The sequence below is a fragment of the Barbatula barbatula genome (assembly GCF_947034865.1).
Source record: "Barbatula barbatula genome assembly, chromosome: 2".
NCBI lineage: Eukaryota > Metazoa > Chordata > Actinopteri > Cypriniformes > Nemacheilidae > Barbatula > Barbatula barbatula.
In genome coordinates, this window is record NC_136767.1 from 28,006,028 (window position 1) to 28,032,651 (window position 26,624).

Here is a 26,624-nt window from a genome sequence, read left to right on the forward strand (position 1 = left end):
ACTGTAACATTAACAAGGAATGCTATAAAAATACTGTTAGCTTGCATGCGTTGACTGATGTTAATGAATGAGACATTATTGTAACATGTTACCAAATCGTCAATGAAAATAAGAAATTCAAACCAATAAACAATTCTTGATAAAAATGGCTTCATTGTCTTATGCTCCAAATCAGCGGAAATAAGTGAACCTTTTTGACTTTAAAGTGACAGTTCCCCCAAAAATGAAAAATCTGGAATCATATTCTCACCATCTTGTCAAACCTTTATGATTCTTTCGCAGAACACAAAAGAAGATATTTAGAAGAATGTTGGTAACTGAAAGGCACTGGACACAAGATGCAGGTTTGAAATGACAAAATTTGTTGACAGAATCTTTATTTTGGGTGAACTATCACTTTAAGGCCTCCAATCGTCCACAACGATACTTATATCCACAATAGACCATTTTTATCCAATAAAATATTCTAAAGCTTGGAGGATGCGCGTTTAAGAAAACAACCAAGAAATAGATCGATTTTCAGTTGATTTAGGTTAGTTTAACGTTTTGCTCAATTTCAATTAATTGACCCTCCACAAAACCCCGCCCCCTCCGTCCTGTTGCCATGTCAGCTGTGGGGTCAGCTGTGGCCTAATGGTTAGAGCGTTGGGCTTGTGATCAGAAGGTTGCCGGTTCTAATCTCAGTGCCAGCAGGTCATGCCTGAAGTGCCCTTGAGCAAGGCACCTTACCCCTGATTGCTCTGCAGTAATGTTCCACTGTATAAAACTAGTTGTAAGTCGCTTTGGATAAAAGCGTCTGCCAAATGAATAAATGTAAATGTAAATGTCCGACAAGCTTTTCAGGATCAGCCATGCGTTTCCAGTGTAAATACGTGCACTCCCTGGGGAAACAGTGAAGAAACCACTGATTTCAGACAGAAAGGTCGCAATATTCATTCGAGGGATGCATTCAGGATTCGAGAAAACTGTAACAATAATACTTTTATTTGAGTCCGCACCAGCAGACGATAACGTTACGTTAATTCTAAACTCACACGATGCAGTAGGCTACTGACGTAACTGTCACACGTGGATGTATAGCTTACCTAAATGTGGTGTATCAAGTGTTTATATTTACTCTGAAATTTGTAGTAATGACAATTTTAGAGAGAGTCACTTCGGGTAGAGTTTCGGTCAGCCGTGATCCTTCTTATTTATATGAAAGTAAACTTTTAAATATTAAATCAGTACAGAAAATTATAAGAGTCCATCAGTGTCTTTATCTTTATTTGTGTTAAATACAACAAACGAGGTAGAGCTATTGCTTTACTGCTCTCTGAAGGCTGAAGGCTTGCTCATCACATCACAGGGACCCCGGGGTAGAAAAACACGGTTTCAAATCTTTCTTTTTTACTTTGAGGAAAAATGTAGACGTTTTCGTGAGAATTACCCCAAAACTGCTGATAAAGAATCAGGTTTGACCACTCGTGACTTCAGGTGTGTGATAGCGATCACTCTGGAGATGGATGTTTTACCTTTACTTAGAAAGTGTCACGTCGTGTTGTGTGATTTATGAGCTGTGTTTGCAAGAAACAAAAAAATCGTCGCATTTCTCCATAATAAAAGAAACGGATACATTACTTGTCACAATGAAAAAAAAAACATATGTTACAGGGCTAGACACAAAACAATAAACAAATCCTACACTCTTAAAAACAAAGGACCTTCACGGTGATTTAAGGTTTTCCAAAGAACCTTTAATCAATGGTTCTTAAAAGTACGTATTTCTTTCATTTTTGTTTACTTTGAACAACTTATCTATAATTGTTGCATTTTAAACCTAACAATGTTTTATGCAAGCGTTGTGTAATGCTTGAAAGTATGCTTGTGCTTTTAAATAAATGATCACACAGTTAATGATGTTTGCATGAAAATAGAGAGGTTTACTTTAATAATACTATACACGTATTGTGCAAATCAGAAATGAAAAATTCTAGTATTCGGTATTTAATAAAAAGACTAAATAGACTTAAAATGATCTCACTTCACGCTTGCAAAATTCTGTCCCGAAGTTTATACATTTTTGATAGAAATGCGATAACAACACACACAGAAATGCGATAACAACACACACATATGCAAAACCGTGTGCTGCCATTGCGCTGCATAACAATGTGTTTGATGTTATGCTTGTACGACTTCCGTGTGCCCGAGGCCACCCTCTTATTTCTATACCCTTTATATTGAATCCCGACACTGCATTAGCCCCGAACAACACCGCGATGATCAAACGCAGGTACGCTTCTCGTCTCATTTTCGGCAATAAAACAAAAGAGTGAGAGAGGTGGTGGAAGACGCACGGGCAAGTGAAGGTAACAGAGCTGATCAATTCAAACACAGAGACATTGAAGCGGATGCACATTTTACAAGTAATCCACCGCAGAAAGAAAGGAAAGGCTACACGGCGTGATTCGACAGCCTCCTGCTCAATATGCTGTGCGTTTTCGCCACAAAAACACGTATAAGCACATAATCTACAGCACAAGTTAACTCATTTAGGCTACACACAATTGAAAGCACACATTTTTATAAATATGAACGTTCTCACAAGTGTCCATTAAGTTTGATGTACTTTCTAAAGTTCACTTTTTTTTCACAGGATTGGTCAATGCTTTATAATGAATTTCTAGAGTTCTACGGTGCAGGAACACTGTCCGGGAGTAAAGGCCAGTTTACACAAAGAATTATAATAAAAATGTATTTATTTGTTTTATTTATTTATATAGTTCACGTAGTGCTTCGTCCTCTTAAAAAGGTGTTACACAAGATTCTTTACAGTACGCACTTTCCGACCGGATAAATTCAGGAACCAACTCAGGCCATTCGCACTAGTAGCCTCTAATCTGAGGATGAATAAATGATGCCTCGATTGAGAAGTGTTTTTATTTTTGTATGAACACCACAGTAGTAATAACAGTAATAATACAGAAAAATGAAATTGTTGGGATTATTTTCAGAAATTATTTTAAACCAAAAAACGATTTACTAAAAGCAGCGCCATTACTAACAGCGTTACGTTTTTGACTATAGTTGAACTTCTTCAAATGACACAGAACATTACAGACGCTACAGAAAACAACACTGCTAACTGTCGACTAGCTCATCGGATAGCACACAAGGCCTGAGAGACGGACATGTCGATGCTCATTAGCATAGCAAATAATCCTCGCTAGTCATCTCTAGAGTGAAAAACAGCACTCGGCTTGAGGATGAGAGCGAGAGAGAGGTGGCCTGGGAGCATACGCAAAATGAATAGCCATCCACTTCATGCTAAAAAGTTTAAGAGGTGACAGAAGTGTGCTTTCGATAAGACAGAGAGATTACGTGACGTCCGCTCGTTGTTGCACGTATGACCAATGAGATACGATGAACTCGAAGGGGTCAATCGTTGCCAAATCACCCCATAAATTCGACATTATAGGATTTCGGCAAGAAATCCAATCGCACAAAGCCGAAGTAACACAATCGGCTCTCATGCAAATCAAACAGCGCTAATTTCATCATCTCTCGCTTTTCCTTTCCAGCACTTCCTCCTTCGAACCTGCCAAATATGATAAAACAGCTGTCAAGCATTCGACACAGAAGACTTCTCTCAACGTATCTCCTCACACACGCGCAGCGCAATGAAATCACAAGCGGTCGCAAACAGAAGGAAAGCAACGCATCCCATACAACACCCTGAGGGATGACATTTACGTTGACACTTGTGAAGCATCTGAAGGACAGCAGACGCATTCTCACGGTCTCCGTAATGGAGATCTTTTAAAAAAATGTGAAAGGAACGCCGTGCCCGACACGCTCGTGAATGCCGAGAGGATTCCTGCCCTCTCTCATTAAAAATCTCTCATTAGGAATTCTGAAGTGTGTGTGTGAGAGGTCACAGGTTGATGTGTGCTGTCAAAAGGTCTGCAATGATGAGCGAGACACATGGTGGGCGCAGGTTCACGGCACGTTCGTCTCTTCGAGATTTGGACCATTTGCCAAATGTCTAAAACATTCCACAACACCACCATGCAACTGGTCTTTGAGGTCTGCAAATGCAAACACAATGCAAACCGGATTGAAACTTAGCTCAAAACAAATCTGTCATCACCCCTATTGTCGTTTGAAATCTTGCGTCTCGGCGGTTTTGTGTTCATACAACAGCATGTTCAATAGGGGCCGATGTTGTTTGGTTACTGCCGTTCTTTAAAATATCTTCTTTTGTGTTATTCAGAAGAAATAAAGTCGTACAGGTTTGGAATGACACGAGGTTGAGAAAATTATTTTTGGGTGAGTTTCAAATTGCGTGGGCACCAAAGACATTCTCACATTTCATTTACATTTACTCATTTAGCAGACGCTTTTATCCAAAGCGACTTACAGATGAGGTGAACAATGGAAGCGATTGGACAACATAAGGACAACAAGAAGCACAAGTGCAATCCTAAACAGGTCTCTTATAGCCTACCACAGTATACAGAGCTAAGTGTTTTTTTTTTTGAAAGAGTAGAAAAGAGATAGAAGTCAGAACTGATCGGTCAGGTGTTGACAGAAGAGATGCGTTTCAGACGATTCTTGGTACAGAATCTGCTGAGTTTTGTCTATTCAATCACGGTAATAAAGTGGTTAGAGCATGGCACTGGCAATGCAAGGTTGTGGGTTCGATCCCAGGGGATTGCACAGAATGCAATGCAAGTCGCTTTGGATAAAAGCATCTGCCAAACGCATAAATGTAAATGTAATTCAATGTGCATAAAGCAAGGTCAACAGTAGTGACGTAATGATTTACTCTCACTGTGCAATACGATCTCACGATTTATTTTAATAATAATAAAAGTGCCCTTTTATTATTTCGCAAATGCTGCACATTTCTTTGTAAAAAAAGAATTTTTTATATCAAATGATCAAAACTAAATTGCGATTTCAAAACAAATTCTAAATCAAATAAAAAGAAATAATACCAAAGCCTTTTAATATGAACAAACTAATCTCTGCTTTAACTCATTTCGATTTTTTTCACATTTCAACAAGTCCGGCGTTTACCAAGTTTGCAGTAAACAAAGCAGCACCTGCTGTTCAAAACACGTATTGCAATTTATTTACCCTCTCAACGGACTTGAATCGCATTGCTAAATGCTTTAAAATTTTAGGTAACACTTCAGTATAGGGGGCAATTCTCACTATTAACTAGTTGTTATTAGCATCCTGTTGGCATATTGGCTGTTTATTAGTACTTATAAAGCACATATTCTGCATGTCCATATTCTACATCCCTAATCCTACGCAATACCTAAACCTTACAACTACTTACTATTAATAAGCAACAAATTAAAATTTTATTGGAAGAAAAGTTGTAGATGATGGTTTGTCAATAGCGACAATTGCCCCCTTTACTGAAGTGTGACCAAATTTTATTGTTAGTTCATGTGAACTAATGTTAACAAATGCAACATATTGTAAAGTGTAAAAATGACATAAAATTGTCAATCACACGTTTTCAATATTTGCTATTTTCCCATTTCCGATAAACGTGCCGCACCAAGCTTCAGTCTCTTTCACATTTTGTCATTCATAATCATAATAATTTCCCACTTCCAGGTACACGATGCATACAGTACGAGCGAAAGGCATTTCATTCATCAATAGAAAATCACCACAATGTTCCATCATTTCATGGTTTAGCCAAACAGCTGCACCAATGAGATACCTGAAACACCAACTCATCATTTACTGAAAAAGAAAAGAAGCGGAAACACGGTATTTCCCAATAAGCTTGAGCAAACCTGTAAACCAGCTAATAGCACAATTATGGTGAAGACGTCTGCGAGCGCTGATGAATCAAACCATTACCAAGTCTTTCCAGTAAAGCTACATCTCCAACAATAGCAGGAAAACAATGTGGCTTTGTCAGACAAGCATTCTCGCAGAAATTATAGCATAATAAAAGTCTGCATTCACTGTTGTTATTATGATGTCAAATATGGGATGTTTTGGAGAGTTTTGGTTTTGTTTGGCGTATTCAACTCATTACATTTATTTTTTGGTAGTGTCTTTTTCATCTGTAATAAGAATTATTACTTTCACCACCACTATTAAGCTCTAAATATTTCACAAACCAAAACATTACCAGTCAACTCAAAACAAACAAATTGCGAAACTAATAACAAATCTGAAATCAAAATTATGAATCTAAAAAATGCAATGTCAAATCGAAAAACAAAAGAAAAACCATAAAAACAATTCCCGATACTTCCTAGTTATCTTGATTGACAGTAGTTTCGTCCAATCCGCTGAAACTATCCCATTCCAACAAAATGCCAACCTTTTCCTTTTTCATTGATTTGTCTTTTTCTATTAACAATTCTGGAATTTCTGGAATTGTTGTTGTGTTTTAAGGTTTGTTATTTTGTTTTTCGATTTTGATACGTGTTTTCAGATTTGTTTTTACTTTTGCAATATCTTGCAGTCAAAAAGTTGCAAAACTGGATTCATGTCAAATTAGCTTAAGAGCTGTTTTCTACACTTTCAATGCATGTGTGCCATGGCAAGGTGCCACAAAAGACAGACTGTAAATATCACGCTTGGCCTTTTTTGGCACGCCATATATTGACTGCTACAAGACACAAGACCCAATTATCCAATACATGACCTCCTTGTTAAAACTAAACATATCAGAGCCTGATCCCAAACTGCCCTTTGGATAAATCAAGAAGGTCTCAAATGGACAATAAAAGTCCCAAATTAAGTCTGCTGGAGGTATGGGGACAGTTCTGTCCTGATTGGATTTCCCCATTTGCTGGCATTCTGGAGTCCAGGCCCTTATTAAAAGGACATGGAGAAGGGTCTGGATCATATCACAGCATAATAACCTAATGCCATTGAATCCAGTTTACTGGTCGGAGCAGGCATAAGATAGGAAGTAATCTTCCATACAGACACACATCACAGGCTGCGTTCCAAAATCTGCCTGACAACGTCCAAAACCTTCGTGAGATACCTTTATGGACTTCTATGGCCCACAATGCTATGCGTGTGATTGGTTGAGCCAACACAAAAATAACAAAATGGCGGCAGAGAAACCGGATGTGTAAATTTAAGCTTTGTTGTCTTAGTTAATACTTTCATACATTCGGCTGTACAATATACTGTTACTCACTTGGGCATCTGTGCGTCATCAATTCTGTTCCCCAGTTGAAACTCGTGAGATTTACTACGGTGCAGAGCCGTGAACCCAGGCAGAAGGTGAATGAGCTTCCGGTTGGCAGGCGGTGGTGTTCCGGGGGCCTTCAGTTTATTCCTGCGCCTGACCTGCGGCGTCCCTGGAGGGGTCATGGTGTTCACTACTAAGGGAGTCCGAGGAGGTGTGTAAGCAAAGTGCCTCTGTCTGGGGGAGGGAGGAAGAGAGTGATGTCCGGTTTCCAGAGGGGAGGGGAAGAGGCCGTAGTGAGTGTCCACGGTCAGCCGGTCCGTCTGGGACTGTGGATGCTGGGAGTAGAAGGGAGGTGCCAGCGCCTGAGGGCTCTGGCACAAGTGCTGACTATAGCGAGAGTGCAGTTTAGGGCTCTGGGAGAGCTGGAGGCGCACCCACTGACTGTGGTCCGCTTGCCCCACCGGGCTGTTCTCTTTACCCGACTCAGAAGTGGGCCACTGAATGGACCAGTCCTGCTTGGGCTGGTTACCGCTGGATCCTGTCGACATACAGTATCAGAGGTGCATGTTAACATGAAAAATAAAGTCATAATAAAGATGGAGAGGAGAGGAGAGGAGAGGAGAGGAGAGGAGAGGAGAGGAGAGGAGAGGAGAGGAGAGGAGAGGAGGGAGTCGAGGCAAGAAGAGAAGAGAAGAGAAGAGAAGAGAAAAAAAAGAAAAGCGATGAAAAGAGACGAAAAGGCAAGAGATGAAAAGACACGAGAAGAGACGAAAAGAGAAGAAAAGAGACGATAAAAGATGAAAAGAGAAGAGATGAAAAGAGACGAGAAGAGTTGAAAAGAGAAGAAAAGAAAAGAGACGAGAAGAGCGGAAAAGAAAAAGCGAAAAGAAAAGAGAAGAGACGAAAAGAGACGAAAAGGCAAGAGATGAAAAGACACGAGAAGAGACGAAAAGAGAAGAAAAGAGACGATAAAAGATGAAAAGAGAAGAGATGAAAATAGACGAGAAGAGATGAAAAGAGAAGAAAAGAAAAGAGATGAAAAGAGCCGAAAAGAAAAAGCGAAAAGAAAAGAGACAAATAGAGAAGAGATGAAAATAGACGAGAAGAGATGAAAAGAGAAGAAAAGAAAAGAGATGAAAAGAGCCGAAAAGAAAAAGCGAAAAGAAAAGAGACAAAAAGAGAAGAGATGAAAATAGACGAGAAGAGATGAAAAAAGAAGAAAAGAGACGAGAAGAGCCGAAAAGAAAAAGCGAAAAGAAAAGAGACAAAAAGAGAAGAGATGAAAATAGACGAGAAGAGATGAAAAGAGAAGAAAATAGACGAGAAGAGCCGAAAAGAAAAAGCGAAAAGAAAAGAGACAAAAAGAGAAGAGATGAAAATAGACGAGAAGAGATGAAAAGAGAAGAAAAGAGACGAGAAGAGCCGAAAAGAAAAAGCGAAAAGAAAAGAGACAAAAAGAGAAGAGATGAAAATAGACGAGAAGAGATGAAAAGAGAAGAAAAGAGACGAGAAGAGCCGAAAAGAAAAAGCGAAAAGAAAAGAGACGAAAAGAAAAGAGACAAAAAGAGAAGAGATGACAAGAAAAGAGACGAAAATATATTAGAAGAGACGAAAAGAAAAGGGACAAAAGGAAAAGAAAACAAGAGACACGAAAGAGATAAACACAAAAAGAGAAGAGACATTACAAAGAGAGATGAGCTAAAAAAAGAAAGTGATGAAGAGAAGGAATGAGACAAGAACGGAAAAGAGGATAAGGAAAATAGAAGAGAAGACCAAAGAGTAAAGAGACATGAGAGATGCCCAAGAGGGAGAACATGAGAAGAGGCGAGATGAGAAAAGAGCCAAGTACCAAGTACTGTAGCAGATGAAGGATGTCAACAGTGAAGAGACTCAGACTGCATCTATCATGACAAACACACAGAGATGAGATGAGATTGAGACTAACATGAGTCTGAAATGTCTCAATGTAATGATCACTAAAGCAGACTGATACATATACAACAGTGATGAAAACACACTGCCTGAAAAAGAACATAAGTCTCACCTCCGTTACTTTGTAACTTATCATCCTCCAGTTGTTCTTGAAAAAACCAGAGAGAACTGTTACTTATTATTCAACAACAAATGCACACTTAGTACATTTACCTAAAAAGTCAAAGATGGTCACGTGTTATCGATTAAGTAGCATCAAAAAGAAGTGAACTTAAAGGGATGGTTCCTCCAAAAATGAAATTCTGTCATCATTTACTCACGCTCATGTAATTTCATACCTGAATAAATTACTTTGTTCCGATAGAAAGATATTTGGTTAGTACAATGTTAGTACTTTTCAATTCCGGGACATCATTGACTTCTATAATAGGAAGAATTAATATAGTCAAAGGTGCCAAACTCTCCAAAATATCTCATTAAGTGATAAACTACAATATGGTAGTGGCTAAAATTGCTAAAATTCAACCAAATATCTTTCTCTGTGTTCATTGGAACAAAGAAATGTACACGGGTGAGTAAATGATGACAGATTTTTCATTTTTGAACGAAGTGTCCCTTTAACCTTGCATATTCCTTCGCGCAAATAAAATTAAAGCCACAATATGTACATTTCGACCGCTTGGCAAAAAGTGAAGCTAAATGACGTTATGTAGGAGAGTGGAATTATGGGAAGTGTCGTTTTCACCATCCAGAGGCGTATGGAGATCGCCCATCGAGGTGATGAATTAATTTTGTTTGATGTCATCGTAATGAATTAGCTTGCAAGAAACATGGAATGTAATGCTACGAAAGCCCGCGAATGATATTGGACTTTGTCCATTGATTTGATAGCGTAATGCTACAGTTTTACGTGTTTAAAACTACGTTTACGCTTCTTTGGGTTTCCATTACTCGCCAGAGAGTAAAAAACAGATGCGTCCCAGATGCAGAAACTGAGGATCGGGCAGAGCAGAGGATATTTAGTCGCTGATATGCGACAAATACAAGGGAGACAATTGACGGCCATTATTTGAACTTTACTGGATTTTCACATTCCTGGGAACATTTGGGATAATGTATGACATATATCACACTGTGCAAGTCCATTTTGGATATTTCATAACAAAATGATTCCATATTGAGGCTTTAACAAACAAAAAGTCAATACTAGCGTTTTACACTTCCCATCTCTTATAATATATTATTTCATATATTTCTCGGATAATTACTGTATAATATTTGTCCTCGACCCTTATTTGAAGCTGTAATTTCTGAGCTAACCCTCTTTATAATGGAATCACCCACACCTTTAATCTACTGTAAATGTGAAAATTAAAAACTCACAGACACAAAGCTCCGGGTGAACTTTATCTATTAGTGATCCACCTTTTGTTCCAGAGGAGAGGTAGACAACTCTTAACTCTATCATGTTCCCACATTCATATTCCCTCTGTTTGTCTTTCTTTTTTACCTTTTCTCTCACACGGCATATTTGAGTTCATCAGCATTCAATTCTTTAATATTTTATCAATATAATACTGAGAAGTTTCAGTCATTAAGCTGTAGAAAATGTCCTTTACTATGGAGATCAGGTAGGCTGTTGACAGATGATTGATGGCGTCTTTATTTAGAGCAGATGACAGACGGGAAAATGAACTGAAACCCACACAGTAAAATGTGCTGCAGAACTTTTCTTTCATTTCGTTTTCAACTGGTTCAATATTAGTAATAAGTAAATGTAATACCACACTTTATTATAATCAAATTGTTTAAGAGACACGTAAACTGTTTGTGTCTTTTAAAGTTTTTGCAAATGAACATATTATCTCTGATCTTGGTCTTGAGATTAACACTTGATCCTGGAAAGATACACACACGGTATACACGAATATGTATTTTGTCAATATAGTCAGAAACTATTTTTGTAATTTGGAAACGTTTGTTTGTCAAAAGGCGTATATTGGGAGGATAACAAAAGCAACAAAACTGCAACACAGAAATGAAAACCCAGAGAAAATGTTATTGCTCGGATGATGCTCTTTCCAATCTCAGGAGATTTTCATTTAAGTGTCAACATATTTAAGAGTGTCAGATTTGTTTTAATCATTTTTCAACACATGACGAGTACAGAGGTGTACAGATGTGTAAAATGAATGTAGATTGTAGAGGTGAAATAATTGAGATCTTCAATAAAACTGACTTTTGACTGCAGACTTGACAATTCTGAGTTCAGTTTTGAAACTCTAATGGAGACATTTGGGAGATTCAACTCTTTTTTCAGGAGAAAAATTTCTGAGACGCGGAATGCTTATGCAACCGCACATGTCTTTTACTTCACATACACGGACGCTCTAGTGGACTCTTTGATCAGGATGGTTAGATAAGTGTTTGGCACTCTTGAGGACAGGACCACTGGGCATGGCTGGAGGACACTTCTCTTGGTTCTCACGGGGCATAGGAGAGGCTCAAATGAGCATTTTAATTAAAGCCGAGAAAACAAACAAGCTACTCAAAGTTTGAAAGTAGCAAACACGGACGCTGTGTGACCTGCTTGACCCGAGCTGTGCGAATGCCCGCAATGTCAAGTTGCTTCCATCAACCATCGAATACTACTTAGTTATTTGATAATCTGAATGTTTTGCATAGCACCAGACAAAACTAAAGTACAACTGGAGACAGAAAAACAGACACACAGATATCGAAAGATGATACATGGATAGATGGATGGATGGATGGATAGATGGACAGATATACAGATAGATAGATGACTGACAGACAGACAGACAGGTAGACAGGCAGACACACAAATATAAAAGATGGATGGATGGATGGACGGACAGACAAACTAACAAACAGACAAGCAGATACACAAATATAGAAAGATGGATGGATGGATGGATGGACAAACAAACAGACAGACAAGCAGACACACAAATATAGAAAGATGGATGGATGGATGGATGGATGGACAAACAAACAGACAGACAAGCAGACACACAAATATAGAAAGATGGACGGATGGATGGACGGACAGGCAGACACACAAACACACAAACACACATATATAGAAAGATGAATGGATGGATGGACAGAAGGACTGACATACAGACAGACAGACAGACAGACAGAGAGAGAGAGAGAGAGAGAGAGAGAGAGAGAGAGAGAGAGACAGGCAGGCAGACACACAAATATAGAAAGATGGATGGATGGATGGATAGATGGATGGACGGACAGACACACAAACACACAAATATAGAAAGATGGATGGATGGATGGATGGATGGATGGATGGATGGATGGATGGACGGACAGACACACAAACACACAAATATAGAAAGATGGATGGATGGATGGATGGATGGATGGATGGATGGATGGATGGATGGACGGACAGGCAGACACACAAACACAAATATAGAAAGATGGATGGATGGATGGACAGAAGGACTGACATAGAGACAGACAGACAGAGAGAGAGACAGGCAGGCAGACACACAAATATAGAAAGATGGATGGAGCGATGGATGGATGGACGGACTGACAGACAGAGAGACAGGCAGGCAGACAGACAGACGGGCATGCAGACGCACAAATATAGAAAGATAGATGCATGGATGGATGGACAGACATGGTGGGTTTTTTTCTATTACTCTGCCAAAACGAAAACAAAGAGGTAAGCGGTGTTTTAAAAGGTTGTTGTGTGTATTGTTCTTAACATCTCCATCTTCACCTCATGGGGGTCTTGTCTATCATCAATTTTCGACCGCGTGATTCACCCGTCCTGCTGGAGAAAGGTGAGAATGAATCTGTCTGTTGTGTAATATATAGTGGCTTTGCGACCGCTGTAAATATTTCCTCAGTGTTTCCTCTCCCGAAGTCATGAATCTTATTGAAAAGCTTGTCATAGATTTTTCATTTTCACCTGAAGAGGCGCACACTCTTGCAACAAATATTCTTCCAGATGACTTTCACCTGCTTTTCGAGTTGAATATAAACCTCCCACGTGCACGACAGAGAATCGTCGCTTTTCTCTAAAAAACACAAGGGAAGAAATCTCAATCTCTACATTATGAGACCTCAGTATCAAAATAAAAGATTGCAGCATAAGATGAGCAAATAAGACAGAACTTGTTCAAAGTCCAAGCAATAATGATGCTTGTCACAGCAAACACATTTAATGATATAATGTCCAGAGGACGAAAATAAGAGGGAAAGACGGTCGATAATGATCCAGCGAATCCTAATAAGAACATGTCAACACAACGTTACTCAAACAATGCATTTGTACCCGCAGCTATCGCCTGGCAACAGCGTCTTACACAACCGCAACAAAGAGCTGCATGTGTACATCTATTATCACCAGCACACAGTACTGTCATTATTATCAGAAAACAACCCAACACAGGTGTCAAGAGGAATGACCCGTACATTTCACCACTAATATTGTTAATGAGGTTATGCTCTAATAATACAGAAATCCGTCTTCATGACTCGACGACGGTGACTTCAGAGTCAAGACGCTGCTAATTATGTGAGCTGATCGCAATAGGGAGACGGACAGAAAGTGACACACAGAGAGAAACGGCAAAGACGCTCGTGACATATTTTGAAATGACTTGCTAAATCTTCCGAATCAACCGAGAGGGTGAGGCCATAAATAATCTTTCATTTTTAATAGTCTTCATATCAATACTTCATTTTTACTCGCCCTTAAACTATAGCTAAAATAATATTACCTTTCACTTCTGATGGAGGTAATGATGTGTTTTGGCTGTATACAATCTGAAGGATGAGTCTGAATTGAACCTGGACGGCAATTTGTGAGAAACGTTTTTAGGAAACTGTATCGTTTGGAAAATGATCTGGAAAATGTTTCATATGTCAAGCTGTTGGCAGGTGCGTCTTTGGTTGGCCTAATAAGAAACGAATAAGAAAGATAAGCACAAACTAAAACACCCGCAGACGATCTCCTTAAGCTGTGTTCACATTTGACTTCTTTTATGGCAAGAAAAAGTTGACAATGGCACATATTTGCGTGGAAAAGCAGCGTTGTGGTTACAGAGCAGCTGGCAATGACTTGACATACATGTACAGTATTTATTTGTAGCATCTGCATATAGACTGTAGTATATTTAGTGAGTCTCAGAAAATGATTAGGTTAGTTTGTGTAAAGGTTTATTCTTGTTTTACTCCACTGTATGTTTTTATGTATTTTTATGTCCACATGGAGCAGAATGACAATAAAGCTTGACTTGACTTCGGAGGCAGCGTTTGTGAACTATATACAGTCTCTTCAATCTTATACAAAACTATGCTTCAACCGGCGTTTCGGTCGGCACTATATTTTTTCAGAGACTTTTATTATATTTTGATCCTGCTCGACCAATCACCTTATTCGCTCGCATGTTGTTATGGAAACAACAGGCCTCGCTACTGGCTTGTCATTGATTGGCGGTGAAAAAGGTTCTTGAAGTAGGGCGGGCGTTTCTTTTTCAGAAAGTGTTGAAACTTCTTTCTTCAAAAGACACTCCGGGCGCTTGAATTTGACTCCATAGGATATTATGTGAAACTGATGCTAGGAGCTTCAAAAAAGAAGTCAAATATGAACATGGCCTTACTCTACAATTGATATTAAAAGTACAGTTCCACCCAAACTGTTGAACACGAAACAAGACTTTTAGAATAATGCAGGAAACCAAACCGTTGTGGGCCACCGTTTCGGTTCCTAGTATGAAGGTCAATGGTGCCCCAAAACAGTTTGGTCACAAACACTCTTCAGTCTTTGTGTTTAGTGGAACAATACAATTTATACAGGTTTAAAACAACATAAGGGTGAGATTTTTGGGTGAATTGTCCCTACATTAAATAACTGCTTTACTTCCTTTAAGTTAAACTTGATCAATATCAGAATGTACATTGGCGACCCCTCAAAACCCTACACTGCTCATCTCTCCCATTATTATGTATGGATACTAAAAGTACACGAGCACTCGATTGTATAACTTGCATTAGCTCAGATGGTACAGTAATAAAATGTGAACTGCCAAAAAAAGACTGTAAAAAGTAATTCGGCAGAGACTGCAAAATACATAAAGACAAAACGAATAAGTCCATTTAAGTTGAGAGGTTCATACAGAAGCAAAACATTTGTCCAATAAATGTGTTTTAAATGCACCAGTTCGCATCTATAAAATGGGTCAAACAAATAATAACCTAATAATAAACAAAAAAAGAATGTTATTATATATGAATTATAATGAGCTTTTGTGGAAATTGGTCTTGGGAAATGATTATAAATCAAGATACCGGACTTTATTCTGTCCTGAGTTATAGAATGGGCATAGATTTGATCATCAGTGTAAATGCCTCAAATGTAAAAATGTGAATGAATAAAACTACAGAACTAATCAAATAGGTGCTGAATGAGGGTTTAAACAAGATGTTTCAGGGATTTTACTGTAAATTCAGCTACAATACCATTAAAGATACACGCAACCATAATAGATTTATCCTTTAAAACTCCTATAAAATGACATTTTTTGATGTTTCGCTTTGAAAGTTTGCTTGTCCTGTCATTCTTAAAAAATAAATGCCACTTGGTTTAATTTTTTCTCACGTAAGTCCCTGAAATCCATACTGTAAGTGAAGCTTAGGGTGTCCAAATCATTTTTTGGCATTTAATGGTTAAAAAAATAAGCTTTGAAAAAAGCTCCCCCCAAAGACAAAACATCCCCCTTTCATAAGGCTTTCACACCTTTGTTCAAGCACTTTATTAGTAGTTTCAAAACAAGTGTGTGTGTGTGAGAGATGGTTTTAAATGAACCAGATATTGAAAACACAACACCAAAGACATGCAGAGAAAAGAGAGGTGTGATTTCTAATGATACCCCTCATTCCCCCGACTGGAATTCCCTCTCTGTGAATCATCTCTGTTGGACATTGAATGAGCCCGTGCTGTGCCCTCAGCGAGCTTCAAGCATCTTTAAGCCATTATTTAAACAAAGCAATCCGCTCTGATCTCACTTTACACTTTACTGAACAGCGTCGTGGCGGGGGGTCCGGGTCTCAGGAAAATCCAGGCGCTCCGGGGAACGTGCTGAACGCTATCTAAAGTAACTACAGAACCAATGGAGGAAAGAAAGGTAGAATGAGAGAGTACAAACTGCGTTGTATTTTATCACTTCAACGGTAGCCACAATGTTTGCACAACTGGAAGACAAAGCCGGCGAAATGAATGAAACCGAAGCTTCATTCAAGAAAAGCATGACGATTGAAAAACCCACGGCTGGTGATAAGCGTGCATGATATAATTCACCTGCTGAACAATATGGCAGGATTTAATCCTCTTTGTTTTGTTTGAGAGGTTAATAATATCATTCAAGAAGGGCAGATGGGGCTTTGCTGCCATCTGTTGGTCAAATAAATCATGACAGTACAGAAAAAAACGTGGTTTTATAACATTTTTGTGTGAATCCCATGATGTGATTCATTAAAATTCCCTAAAAACGTACGAGATATCAAAACAAAAGTTTAAATTGTTTAAAGATATATATTTGTGCTTTACTATATATCGCCAGCCATTCTGCATTTAGACTTAATTTCTTTTAACAAAGTTGAACAATTGCTTAAAGTCCTTTAGAAACCAAAGAGGTCGTTTTGGTTTGTAGTGTAAATATATTAACTTTAATGTTCCAAAATATGATCAAAATTCAAATGGATATAACAGAGCTCTTACTTATGCCAAAACGGATCAATGATCTCTTGACATCATCCTGCGCTTCAGCTTCTCATCGGATTTCGTACCGTGAAGTGAACTTGATGTAGCGTACTATAGAAGTCAGACTAATTTGGTTATAAACATTCTTTCAAATATCTTTCCTATTGTTTAGCAATGAACTTAACACAGATTTGGGAATAAGTATAATTACTTGTTAAAGTTACAATTGTAGTCAACATCATTCAATTGCTCTCTCAGGTACGAGGAGACTCGAGCTGGAGAACAAACAATGCTGAAAAGTGATTTATAAAAGTGTGATGTTACCTAACATTGTTATCAAACGACTGTGCGTTTCACATTGTGTTGCTACAGTGCCCTCTGGTGGCCAAACTAAAGAAACAGCAAATTTATTGTATAAACGCACAGCTGTAAAATTACATTTTGTCCTACTATGAGGAATTTTAAATCAGTGATCCTCGGTGTTCAATAGAATACCAAATCCACATCTGAACATTGTCACCATTTCCTTCAAATTGAAGCAACAAGCCAAAACTTGCTATACAGTACATATAAGAAGTACAATAAACCATAAAACCTTAAACTTACAGAATTAATAAACTGAGGATAACGACAATACAGCAACATGAACATATACATATACTTATACCTACTAATGCAAAGTAGAGGGCAAGAGTGATGTCCAGAGGGCATGTTTGTACCATATTTGCAGGTTCGATTAAGCCATTAAAATATGTCTGGAACAAAATGGAGAGAACTAAACTTCTTTTAAGTTATTTATTTGTGCAACGTATATGCAAATAATGTTTGAATAAAGGGCTAATGTGGTTGTTCTGACAGCTTGTCATTGCCAACCGAAGAATCAAATTAGCATACAATTCCAATGATGTGCAGTCACAGGTGTGTGTGCTTATTCAATATTTCTCCATGCTTATCCAATCTAAATGAACACCTCATCACTATTCAGCAACCTGGCCTGCATTCATGAACTATAACGGTTCGCAGAAACTATCCCATCTTTACAATTATTTCACTTTCACCGCTATGGTTACTTTAAATAAACCATGGAAACTACAAATTATACATGATTTTGCTACGGCAACCATAGTTCACGCCATAATACAGTATCTGTAGTAAAACCATGTTTATACAAGTAATAATGAATGTGCCCCAAAAAACACGGTTAAACTTTTTCAGAATGAACAATATATGTAATAAAACTTGATTTGTTCAAATGAACGGCAGACGTTATGTGATGATCACAGTGAGGTCATGTGTTTGAATTGCATACTATTTGACTTAAGAGGGGTGAAAATAAATCCAGCTGAGGGTTATGATGACCTCTGCTGGACAATATCTGGTACTATAAAAAATGTATAATAAAGGTTTAGTTCACCCTAAAATGAACATTCTCTAATATTTTACTGAACCTCGTGTCATCTCTGGGACTTCATTTATTCAAGTAAACACAAACAATCGAAGAGCTTGGTTCCAAAATAAGATAACTCATATTTTTTAATATTGTTATCATGTTTCTATTGTGTTTTATTGTGTTAGTGTACTTTTTAGATATCATGGCTTAAATCGAAACAAACCAGCTGCCGTTTGATTGATATTTATTGGAATGCATGATTAAAAACGTGATGAGTTATCTCATTTTGGAAGCAAACTCTTCAAATATTTGTATGTTAAAATGACATCATTTTATCTTATACAGAACTCCAAAAAGCACATACATCCACCATAAACGCAATTGAAAGAAAATGATTAATATTATATGCTTATTTAGGGAAACTAAAATGTAAAGAAACGGATCCGAGTGATACGTTCAAACAAGGCGTATAAGAATAACGCATATGACAACTAGTCACGAGACGCACAGAAAAAAGCCCATTTGTTATTTGATTCAGAACGCAGGGTGTAATGTGACAAGAGAGAAACACTTCATAATACAGTATAAGAACTTCTGCAACTTGTTGAATCTTTCAGAAGCCCTGTGCACTCACCTGATTTGTGAGCGGACCGCAGACACGCGAGCGAGGCGTTGAGGCGCGCACACTCATCATCGCTCGATCCGAACTTCTGTAGCGCCTCAGTCACCTGCTCATCAGACATGTCCAACAAAGCCTCCAGCGTCAGCTCCCCTGGCCCGATTTCCTGGACACACAACAAAAAATAACTGATGCGCTTATCATCTCATCTAAAGTGACATACGGTGAACTTATTTCAGGGAAAGTCATGAGATGCACAATATTGGAAGCTCATTAAACTGTCTCAGACTCTTATCCTTAAAACGATTATAAGAAATGAGAAATATTAGGAGAGTGGTGTTATATAATGAACGTCAATAGGAGACATCAAATCATTTGGATTTGGGTAAATTCGATGAGAAATGTTGGAGTTCGTATTGAGATGTTCGACGACGTTTTAATAGTAGACTCTGCTAATTTGAGCTCGGTTTGTGAGATGTTGAGATCTCTTTTGTGAAATCAAATCCTTCTTTCTTTATTTCTTGACTTTATTTATAAAGCACTTTCACACGACTACCAGTTGACCCAAAGTGCTGTACAATACGGCTCAAAACAATAACGTAAAGAAAAGAGATTTTTTCTTATTTTCACAATGAAAACTATTTTAACTTTTAATAGAAAATATAAAGACATGATTCCACACAGAAAGTGCGCTCACACACACACACACACACACACACACACACACACAAGATCATTTCATACCTCAATAACCTCTTTCCGAATGTTAACAATGCGAAACCAGTGTCCAAGTCGAGGGAATCCGTCCAGCTCAACATTCTGCTCCTGTAAGGGCACTTTACGTTTGTAAGAGAGCTGCCGACTAAAATACTTCACCAGCTTTCCCTGAAAGAAAGAAAGAAAGATAGAAGGTCGTATTAACAAACTACATAATACCTGATTCTGATTGGTCAGTCACATTATGTAGTCATATCTTTTTGTAAAATGCCCATTAAATTCACTGACCGTTGTCCGAGGCACTAGATTTACTTCGTCCCCTTGTTGGGCTCTACATTGTCCATAAAATGACTTAAACTTGTTAAAGTCGTCAAACGTTAGATTAGACAATTCTCTTCAAAGTGTTTGCAAGTACTCCCCATAACAATGATACAAAGTAACTGTTTTCATGAGGTAAAACATGTAAATGTGTTTACTGGACAGTCACAAGTAAACTTGCAGTAGTCGCAACGCTTCTCTTTTGAACTGGTTCTCGGCGTGTTAAAAAACATGAATATTTTCCCAAAACAATGACGTCATTGATGTGTTTGGGCAGGGACGACAACATTTAAAGCTCTCCTGATAAACCGTATAAGAACTGATATAAATGTAACACTTTTAGCCAGCATCACTGTTTCTAGAAGTTATAACTGACCCAAGAAATTCGGTGGATATGGCTCAGGTCCTTTAATGTAAAACTAGACACCTAAACATCAAACTCATTTGACCTGGGCCAACCACCAACCAGCTAGCCACCAATCTAGCAACCGCCCTGCCGTACCCTAACAACCACTCGAAATACCCTAGCAATGTTAACACTTCACGATAAAATCTCATCCGTTACCATTAGCTGACATTAACAATGAGTAGGGCAACACAATTATGACAAAAAACACAATTGTCAATAATTCACCTTGATATTGTAATTGTGATGATTATTTTCCGTTAATAGATTTTATATTGAAGCTTTGAAATGTTTTATAAGGTTCTGTGAAGCACATTCTTTCTATAAACATCTAAAACTAAATCATATCATGTAAAAAAAACAAATAACTACAGGAGATTTGTCGGTTAAAGAAATGGAAAACGTAGGATACTTCATTTTAAGGTCTCTGTTTCGCCACTGTACTCGGTGCCCAGACACATGTTCAGAAATGAAGGCACATGGACAGATGTAATGGAGGCTTTTTGGCATTTTACCTGTAATTGTAATCTCTATTAGATTTGTTTTTCGGTTATTTTTGCAGCCCTATACAAGAACGAACAATATCTTTTTACAGCTTTTATTCATCTGTAAAATTCAATGTCTAATAGCAATAAAATGGTATATTTTATTGCCGTCCGTGTTCTAACTTTAACACATACTTTTGTTTTATTTAAAAAATATATTGGAATTACCATTAACTAAGATTACTTAATTCTGTTGAAGTACTGTCTATTCTTGGATCATGTTAACAAGTTCTCTTTTCAACATTTCTTCACCCTCGTGACATTGTAAACATGACTTTCTTTCTTCGGCAGAACACAAAAAATATATATTTTGAAGAACATTGGTATCCGAACAGCATCGGCCTCATTGACCTCCAAAGTATAGACAGAAAACTACAGAGTCATTTCGCGAAATATCTTCATTTGTGTCGCAAAGAAGAGTCATATACAGGTTTTGAACATCATGCTGGTGAATAAATGATGACAGGTGAACGATCCCTTTAACTAATGTTAACAAATGCAAACTTATTGTAAAGTGTTAGTCATTCATCATCGCTTCACAAACTGTTAAAATGTCCTAAAAACAATCCCGAAACTTCCATTATGGACTTAAAAAGGTACTTATATAAGGTTATATGAGATCGACGTTCCACACCTAAAGCGAGCCAAACAATTGATAACAGACAACTTATTCGGCAACGGGACGTAACCCATATGCGTGTTAATCTTTCAATGATAAGAATGGGTTGTTTGATCATGTCAGCATTATCGGTTTACTGAACAATGTCCATCCACATATTCAGTCTGTTTCATTTGTGTCGAGTTGCTCTCCCATGGCAACACTGTTTCCTGAACGTTGGGCAAACAAAGCTCATTGTCTGTGGGTTCCAGGGGTTGAGGGTCACCTGAAGATTAAAGCCGAGGGACGTTTCTTTCAAATGCACTCGTGTACGTTTTCAATTCACTCGCTGAACTGAAACACGACTGACCCAAATCCCAGAACTGAATATCAAACACACCGCATGCCATAATGTGTTGGTTATTGTGGCGATGTCTCAGGTATAGCATACAGAACAAACTTCTTTTGATTTGGAAATCTGGTGCTTTAAAAACGTGATTTATTGAGTTATTGCTAAATTATAACATTATAATTTACTTTAAATATGCAATCTGTACATTTTCCCTCTCGCCATTTCTATCTGAAACGTAAAATACTAGTTACAAGTTACAGGTTGACATATCTTAACACTATCAAATTATGTCAAAGTGACATTTCCAACGAAATCATCCCCGAGAAGAGTTTACTATTGTGAATCGGGGTAAAATAAGACTTGTTTATTTTTAACTAAAACCTTACAAATTGAAGCTTTCAGGTATCCAGATTATCCTTCTATAAAAATGAACTGTTCTTCTTTTTATTCATTTTGTAAAGTAATTGTTCTCAAAGTTAGTCGAAACAACCAAAACCTGTTTTTTACATCATAAATGTTAAAACATCAGTTGTATGCAGAGTTTTCACTTCGCAAGATGTAAACACTGCTTTAGAAGTACTTGCGGTTTGAGTTGTTTATTTATTTAAGGATGACTGTTATTATTATTTTAAATGTTTAAGATATTTGTTTAATATTATAAATTGGTTATAAATATTCGGTCAAACGTTTATGCGGTCGAACAGGAAGTTCTTCCGGACCAGCGTTAAACGAGGGTCGATTACGTCATTCGAAGTGGTCTATATATATTCAACATTGGACTGGGCCAGTATGATGTTGTGTCTGCTTATACAAACAATACAAACAAATACATTTAGTTTATAAGCAACATACAGAAAATGTATGTCTGGAAAAAATAAAGCATTTTTACTTTTCTATATATTTTTTAAATATATTGAACATAAACATCAACACAGTTACATGACTTAATAGAAAAGGTATCACAGAACATTTTAGTGGCTTCTAGACATTGACTCTTAAAAAACTTGGAATACCTTGAAAGCGTTAACCGGCCCATGCCATGTTTTATCATATAGTATTTGGGAGATTAACTGCATAAAGTTAAATAAGAATCACTGTGCAACTGTAATAAAATGTCATTGCATTTCATACACGACTGTTGCCGACACGATAATGCACGTCCATCACCAGGTAAACAAGTGTGAAACCCCTGATAATATCTAACGTTTGTCATTTATATTCCATCAACATGAACAAACAAAGTGCTTCATTGTGACATGCTGACACCAGTGACGACTGCACACAACAGCCAATGGAAAGCGGGTTTCCCCCACCGTGCAGAAATACTACAGAGCTGGCTGAGGAATTCATATCACTGCGGGCTTTGCCAACATGCAAGATCGCCTTTTATGTCACACACTTTCACTCAAAGCACAGCCAAAACAATGTCATAGAGAAAATCCTCATGAGCCAGCATACATGATCATAAACAGAAGAGAAAAGCACTATGGACTGAATAAAAACACTATACAGTCAACACAGTTTAACATTTACATAAGCTAGAGACGATGATTTCATAACCATCATATTACCCGGTTAGCAAGGACCACTTTGAGATTTCTTGCATCTGATAATTCTGCAAAGTAGACAGCAGACCATCTGCCGATATCGCTGAATTCAATTTTGGATTGGTTTCAAAGACTACAAATATCCAACAATGTCCTTCTAACAATGTCTCATTTAATTTGTTGAAATTATAATTTAATAAACATTGCTTTTATATGATCTGGATCTTGTGAAAAGTTTGGCATATACAGTACAATATTGTAACATGTTTGCATATCTGGGCCTCTCTTTTTGCTGAAAACGTACGGCATGATTTTCTGTACAGCTTTGAAACATTGTGTCTGTAAAAGCGCAATACAAATAATGACTTAACTTAAATATTGAATTAGTTTGCAATGGAAACTAAAGCATTTGTTAAGGGTGTTGAAACATAAATATATTTGACAAGGAATATTAAGGCATAGACTACATATCAAGCACATAAGCTTCTTATTTACAGCCTCAGAATGTTGAATCCTGAAGCAAAAAGACAAAAATGACAGCAGACTTTTAAAAGTAAAATGGATGTCGAAATCATTGCAATTGCGTCTCACTAGAAAGTTGTCAAAAGGGCTTTATCGGCTCAGTTATGTTAATTCTTCAATAGATATAGATTGTTTTCTATAAATGTTATCGTCCGAGCTTATTTCAAATGCATCATGTTATTGTGACAGCTGTTTGGTAAACACGGAGCACACAGAGCCATCCGTAGCACACATTAAGATACAAAATCAATAATAATATCATTTAATAATCTATAATGAAGATTTCGCTTGTCTCTCATGTCAATGTTCTAATAATGTGAATCTTTGGGTAGGTTGTGACGAGTGCTCTAAATGTTGTTAGTAACAAAACCGTATTACAGAAAAATGACCCTCTTATAAATAAATGTGTGACAACAAGCCCCGGCCTCATCTAGGTGAATATACAAGCAGGTTTCCCTGTGCAATTATGTACATTGCATTGGCCTACAACAGTTAATGTTTCCCCTGAAAAGTTGTGACAGCTTATAAGATTTCCCTTAAAGTCTATATGCTGTACAAATGGTTTCAGCCAAATATATGATATTTAGATTTCATTTCATTTATTTATAAATCCCATTTTCTCTTATTAAATTGCATTACGTAGCTATAGATTATCTGCATCTGCTAATACCTGTTTCTGGTTTCTCCTTAAAACACGTGACAGTTTCAAACTCTGCTTCACAGCCACTGAAAAAAATCCATCCTTCAAATCATTTTAATGCTTTAAATGACTTACTTTAAAGAAATTTCAGCGAATTTGTGTGTAAATACGCACAAAAAGTATTTCACAAAAAAACGTACATCCCATTTGCTGTTTTTAAATAGCATCTCAGTTTCTGGTATCCCCCTACAAGTGTCACAGATTTAAACCTTACAGCCAATGAGAAATGAGGATTTTATTTGAATTAGCCTATACGTTTTATTGTACTGCAGTGCATTGGGTAAATATTATACAAAACAACTGTATTTTATTAATTTATAGATCCATTTTGCTGTTGTTCAATGGCATTATGTTGCTTACTTACAATGGCAAGTGACAGTTCCACACAGCCTTACAGTTTTCTAAATGAAAGTACTTTTATCAAATGTTTTGTGAGATTACAAACACAGTTGTTTATTGTATTGAGCTATTCATCCGTGCAATACACAGCTACTATAGTTTGATATTAGGCTGGCCAAAAAAAAATGTCTCCCTAAAGTTGTTACAGTCCCATAATCTTACAGTGAAAATAAAATATCGCACAACACACCTGCGCATTAAAGGAATTTTGTGTATGCCTCTTATTAAATTGCATAATGTAGCTAGATTTCGGCCATCGGTTCCCCCGCATTCAGATGCCCAAACCCCATCATTTCTCAAATCACAAACTGGCATCACACCGCAAGAAAATGATCGTTACCTAACGCAATTCCCTTCTAAAAACGCACGTCCCACCGGTTTCATGTAAAGATGAGGACATGCATGAATGTCAACAATAGGCCCCTTCTCGGTGTCCATGTTAGCGGCGCGAGCGCACGAGCCACCTTCTTCACCACCTGCAGAATGCGCAAACGCGCGCCTCTCCCCGCAGCGCGCACACCGCATCCTAAACGCTGTAATTCCCCAACGTGCACCTTCCGATTCACGCACATTTCTTGACGCAAAATTGTTTATCGTGCACGCACGCACACACGCTCTCGTGACATTTGTAGAAATGCAGCTGTGCAACATTTCAGACGCTCGCTTACCTCCAGCGTCCGGATTTCCTTCTGTGTCAAGTCGTTGGATGTGGCACATTTGGTCCTTAAACCTTCCAAGCTGGAGATGCTGATGTCGATCATGTTCTGCACCAGCTCGCACTGCTGCAAGGCTTTTTGCAAACTCAGAAGATGCTCGTCGCTTTCGGTCATGCTCTCCTCGTCCATCATTTGCGAGCGGCGGTCCCCCTCTTGCGCGCGGACGACTTTTTTCCCCGTCGGTGTGAAATGACTTTGATGGTGCGTTCGTGAAAGCGCAAACAGGTGAGCGTCGATTACATTGAAGTGACGGTGAGAATCGCGCGTGTGGTCACGAGAAACTGGACTCTACGTGTACGGCGATTCCATCGTTGGCGTTTTTTGGATATCCTGACGCTTTCATCGGGGGTGCACGCTTTGCGTTTGACGCGAGTCTACCATGATACGCGGATACTGGAGGAAAAAAATCTAATCAGATCCTCGCTGCGGCTAGATCCATTGCGCGCTCACGCAATTTGAGACGTCGTTGTCATAGGTGATGAACGAGAAGCCGAACGCAGGAGATCACGACACGTGATATTTCTTAACGGTAACGTCTGATTTGACCGCAAGAACTCCTCTTCTGGATCTCCATCGGCTGCATCCCGGCGCTCCCCCGCCACACCGACATGTTCGCGTCAATCAAATTCGCAGCAACAGCACCAGCATCGCATCGCATCGCAGGGAAGAGAGTTCTCGCGAGATAAGCATCAATGCGGTGAGCTCACTGTTTGAACCGTTTAAAAATTCATCCGTCGAGCTATATGAAGGCATTTTCAGTTCAGTCGACTTTAACCTGAGATGCACCTGTTTAATAGAAAATTTACTCACTGGTTTATGTCAAATTGACTTTATTGTTTTACTTCAGAAATAGACTTTCAATGTTCTGCTTCATTTAAATGTGAACTCTCCAAAAAAAACTGGAGCCAAAATGTATAATGTTCCATTGGTTCATTT

At 38.1% G+C, this 26,624-nt stretch overlaps 1 protein-coding gene across 1 annotated transcript in view; it reads right to left on the reverse strand.

Annotated features, from left to right (window-relative positions):
* ksr2 (kinase suppressor of ras 2) overlaps positions 1 to 26,350 on the reverse strand; it is a 66,584-nt gene extending 40,234 nt beyond the window's left edge. Inside the window, exons 1-5 of the mRNA XM_079471819.1 lie at positions 25,641 to 26,350; positions 19,613 to 19,753; positions 18,884 to 19,034; positions 9,216 to 9,251; positions 7,178 to 7,709 (exon numbers count right to left, since the gene is read on the reverse strand). Of these exons, the coding sequence (XP_079327945.1) occupies positions 7,178 to 7,709; positions 9,216 to 9,251; positions 18,884 to 19,034; positions 19,613 to 19,753; positions 25,641 to 25,820 (1,040 nt within the window). The 5' untranslated portion in view covers positions 25,821 to 26,350. The remainder of the gene's footprint in view (positions 1 to 7,177; positions 7,710 to 9,215; positions 9,252 to 18,883; positions 19,035 to 19,612; positions 19,754 to 25,640) is intronic.
* Positions 26,351 to 26,624: the final 274 nt, after the last annotated feature.